This window comes from Bacillus rossius, chromosome 1, assembly GCF_032445375.1.
Source record: "Bacillus rossius redtenbacheri isolate Brsri chromosome 1, Brsri_v3, whole genome shotgun sequence".
Classification (NCBI taxonomy): Eukaryota; Metazoa; Arthropoda; class Insecta; order Phasmatodea; family Bacillidae; genus Bacillus; species Bacillus rossius.
In genome coordinates, this window is record NC_086330.1 from 235,653,789 (window position 1) to 235,658,487 (window position 4,699).

Genomic DNA, 4,699 nt, shown 5'->3' on the forward strand with positions numbered 1-4,699 from the left:
TCGTTCTAACATCGAAAACATAAGTTAAACGAGAGAAAAAATTATTTTTGGAAGTAACTGTTCATGAGTTTTATATAAGGTTCTAATTTTATTTGATGTTTATATTTTATGTTCTGTGGAGACATACCTTTTAAAAAATTGATTACAGTGAATTTCGAAGAACTGTTATATGTAGTTGTTTATTTTGTGTATACTATGATGTAAAAAAAAAACGAAAATTGATTTATTTATTGAAATGGATGTTCTAGTAATATACATGTCTTTTGGTCTCTATGTTGATGTAAACTGCGTTTCTACTATCAGTGATATGGTTTTTCTTTTCAATATTAGTATGTTTCTTATTTTTCAGCTTTTTTTTCTATAGTGCTTTATAGAGTCTAGATTACATACAGACTACCAATTTTGAGATATATACAGGTAAATAACTATGTACTGGCAAAACGTCTGTCGGGATCTGAAAGTGATATAAATTATTTTGCACACTTGACATTCAAATTAAGAAGACAATTACTATCTACATCTTATTTCGAAAAAGGTCCCATTCACCCTGTGTTCAGCCCAGGCAACGCCGGGCACTGCAGCTTGTCTATATATATATATATATATATATATATATATATATATATAATATAAAATTATTTTTAATGCATTAAGCACAATTTTACTCAATTGAAAATCTCTGTATGTATTAATAGATACTGATATATCATTATTTCCTTGATAATACGAAACAAAAAGGAAATATATATATAGGCTATATATATATACATATATATTACTTCAGTTTATAAGTTTGCAAGTAAAGAACAAATATCCATGAACAATACGGGGCTCTTGGTTTGCCTATTGTACTTGCACTTGGCAATTGTTTTATAAACTTAAGTTTTAATACGTCAATGTATTATGTCCTCATTTTTTACATTTCGTTAAATTGTCAATGTGTAGCAAGTATATGTATGTACATGGTGTTTTATTTCTTACGAAATATTTGTGTCTTGACTCATCTCGACTACTGTTAAATTATTCAGTATTTTACAAATTGTTTAATATTTCAAAAATAGTCCTGCCCTATAACTCGAATATATATATAACATAATTCAAACATTTGGTCACAAGCGTAATATTCGCATACATTATGTGGAGAAGTTAAAATATTCTAAATTTAAAAAAAATAGGTTTGCTCATAAAATTAAATGTGTGTTTCTAGGAAAACCCACCAGAGTGTCGGGGCTTATGTTACGGTGTTACGGAACGTGTAAGTGCACGTAATCCTTGAACATGACATGTGATAGAGTCCAGTTTAACTGACCATTGGTTGTAGAATTATAACTAAAAAAATATATTAAAAATACGTTATAAATTTAGTATCTCAATTTATCTCCAAAAATCCCTGCTCTATATGATGCCCAATGAAGATTCCGGCTGTCCCGGGCTTCTAGTGCTGAAACACTGCTGAGTGGGTGTGCCTCACCGAAAGTCCGCCCCTAGCTAGGCACGCGGCTGTTCTCAGTGGGACACAGAACTGGCAACACCGGATGAACACGTGATCCCGCCAGCGCACCCCTTCCACCCTTCAGCCTACTCGCTGCCACCAGGGTTGCCAGACGTACGACTATAGTCGTACATGTACGACTATTTCGTAGTTCGGTACGACGTACGTCTGAACATAGGGTCGTACACCTATTTGTACGACTATTTTGAAATTTTGGTAGTTAAGATGTTATGGTTAAATATTTTGGTCTCATAAACACAATATATGCAGTTCTAAAGAAGCCAAAATCGAAAATTGTAATGAAATCGATCTGAATGTTAATCCAATTCAAGAAACAATCGATAGCTTAATTATAATAGTTGAGAGGAATGACAACAGAATGCACATAAATCAATATCATATTGGATACATTATTAAAATATGTGTGATATTCTGTAAGTACCTTTCATCTTTGGAACAGTACGAACAATTTAAGAATTTAACAGTTGTTTACATTGTTTGGTAAATATGAGTGACGCAGAAGATGGGCTACGTTCGCCACCAAAAAAGGTGTGTATTCAGCAAAGTGCAGGTAAACACAGGGCTCAAAAATTTAGAAAAGAGTGGTTGTCTGAAACAGAATTTAAAGAGTGGCTGTTACCTGTACATGGAGACGAATACAAGGCTAAGTGTAAATTTTGTGGGATAACACTTGTTACCGAAATAAGTAACTTAAAGCGGCATGCAACCGGTGGGAAACATACAGCACTTAGAATGTCTGCTACTGTTAGACAAACATCGATTTCTAGATTTATTGCAGCACCTAAAGTTGATTTAGACAAAGAAGTTGCATCTGCTGAAATAAAACTTTCGGCATTCATTGCGGAGCACAATGTTGCTTTTTCTGTTGCAGACCATCTCACAGCTGTCATAAAAGATATCTTTTATGACCATAAAATTGCACAGAAATTGACTCTTAAACGAACAAAAACATGCAGTATTGTAAATAATGTAATAGCTGCCGATCATAAGGAGAAGTTGGCGAATAAATTAAAGAACACCAAATTCAGCATCCTTACAGATGAATCAACAGACATAGGGACAATAAAAATGTCGTGCATAGTGGTAAGGTACCATGATTTCCAGTCTGGAAGGATAGATAGCAAATTCTGGGAACTAAGAGAAATTTTTGACTCTTCAAATAAAGTTGTGTGCGCCAGTGCAGAAAACCTGTTTCGTGGCTTGGTTGCTTCAATCACAGAGTTTGGAATTCCGTTGGAAAATGTGATCGGATTTGGAGCAGATGGATGTAATGTGATGATGGGTGAACATAATTCAGTATCATCTCGTCTCAAAGAAGCTTGTCCTGGGATCGTGGTGGTTAAGTGCATTTGTCATTCGGCACATCTGTGTGCTAGTGAAGCATGTAAAGTGCTTCCTCGGTCTTGTGAAGATATGGCTCGTGAAATATACAATTTCTTGAAGAGCAGTGCTAAACGACAGAGTGAGCTGAAAGAGTTTCAAACATTTCTTGACATGGAACCTTTGAAAATGCTTCATCCCTCGCAGACCAGGTGGTTGTCTTTGGTGGCAGTTGTTCAACGCATTTTGGAGCAGTGGGATGCTTTGAAATTGTATTTTACAGACTGTTGGTTGTCACAGAGACTCTTAAGTGCAGAAAACATCTTCAATGCACTTCACGATCCTTTTTTGAAACTGTATTTCATGTTCCTTTCATGGGTTCTTCCGAAATTCACAAAATTCAACGAATTTTTCCAGACGAAGAATGTTGTTATTACAGAACTACATACCCAATTAAGAGATCTCTATACTGACATTCTCCTTAGTTTCATGAAAAGGGACTATGTCATGAAAACACCACTCGAGGAAGTCGATCCTGCCCTGGAGAAGTATCATCTTCCAGACACTGAGATGTATTTAGGAGTTAAAGTCCTGCAGCACATTGATAAACCAGAAATCACTTCCAAGCCCGATATTCGCTGTCATTTCTTTCACAGGTGTAGAACTTTCCTCACGGTGAGTTGAATCACTTGCAAGCCTCATTGTTATTTAATTTTAATTTTTGTAACTGAAATAATGATAAATGTTTGTCATAATTTTTCAGGTTGCTGCGCAAGAAATAAGAAAAAGATATAATATGAATGATCCGGTTCTGTCGAAACTTAGCTACCTGCAACCTAAAGCAGCTCTTTCACCAGTATTCAGGGTTAACTGCCCTTCCCTTCTTCCACTAGTAAAAGTAGTCCCAAGAATTGTTTCTTGTGATGATGATGCAATTTTACAGCGTCTTGATGATCAGTGGAGGGAGCTTCCATTTTCAAGGGCAAGGCTTCCAGAAGATATTGATGATGTAAACAGTCCTGACATTTTCTGGAATATGCTTCTGAAACCAAGCTGTGACACACAAGAAGCTCATTTCAAAGAATTGGCTACATTTGCACTTCATGTGCTTAGTCTCCCGCACTCTAATGCAGACTGTGAAAGAGTCTTCAGTCAGGTATGAAAATATATGCATCATAAATAACTATTTTGTTACCTACTGTTCTTATTTTAAAATTTGAGTTTTTGTTAACTGCAATATTGTTAGAAAAATATAGCATGTGTATTTACTTTACAGGTAAATCTAGTGAAAACCAAAGTACGAAATCGCCTCCTTCCAAAAACAGTGAACGGAGCTTTGCTTGCTTCCGAGTGTGTGAAGGAAAGTGGTACCTGTGCATTGTTTCGCCCTACAGCTGAAATGTTATCGCGCATGACATCAGCAAACTTGTATGCATCCAGTGCACCAGAAAACGATATTGTGGATATTCTCTTCGAAAAGGATGACTTGAGTTGTTAAAAAAATTGTGTTTTTTTTTTTTTTTTTTTTTTTTAACTTAACATGTGTTAATTTTGGTGTAGTTTTTTTCCTTAGTGTAATTGTTTCCATGTAATTTTTTTCCTTCACGATTGTGTCATGCCAATAAAATACTACCAAAATGAATAGCAAAAAAATCGCCGGATAAAATAAAAGTTGGTACTCATTAACGTTTTATATTAAAAATTATAGTATGTACGACTATTTGCTCCAATGTATGACTATTTCTAGTCTTCGGTACGACTTTTGGAATGTTGCAATCTGGCAACACTGGCTGCCACGGTCATATCTCTGTCTGCGATCTCTCGCTCTCATCTTTGAATATATATACTGTCCATGCAGCCGGCGTT

General features: G+C 35.4%; 1 protein-coding gene across 2 annotated transcripts; it reads left to right on the forward strand.

Annotated features, from left to right (window-relative positions):
* The first annotated feature begins 2,001 nt into the window (after positions 1 to 2,001).
* Positions 2,002 to 4,486, forward strand: LOC134527367 (uncharacterized). Of its 2 annotated transcripts, XM_063359988.1 has the most exons (3): positions 2,002 to 3,508; positions 3,597 to 3,989; positions 4,110 to 4,486. In XM_063359988.1, the coding sequence occupies exons 1-3, from the start codon at positions 2,246 to 2,248 to the stop codon at positions 4,329 to 4,331; spliced, it is 1,878 nt and encodes a 625-aa protein (XP_063216058.1). In that variant the 5' UTR covers positions 2,002 to 2,245; the 3' UTR covers positions 4,332 to 4,486. The 2 variants fall into 2 exon arrangements, with proteins under 2 accessions (XP_063216058.1, XP_063216059.1); XM_063359989.1 differs by having other exon boundaries at positions 2,639 to 3,508; positions 3,597 to 4,314.
* Positions 4,487 to 4,699: the final 213 nt, after the last annotated feature.

Bases quoted from the DNA above. Each gene is read 5' to 3' on its own strand.
- LOC134527367 (XM_063359988.1), top strand. From the start codon at position 2,246: ATGTCTGCTACTGTTAGACAAACATCGATTTCTAGATTTATTGCAGCA. The intron at 3,509-3,596 runs GTGAGTTGAATC...ATAATTTTTCAG, and splicing joins GGTGTAGAACTTTCCTCACG to GTTGCTGCGCAAGAAATAAG. The intron at 3,990-4,109 runs GTATGAAAATAT...TTTACTTTACAG, and splicing joins GTGAAAGAGTCTTCAGTCAG to GTAAATCTAGTGAAAACCAA.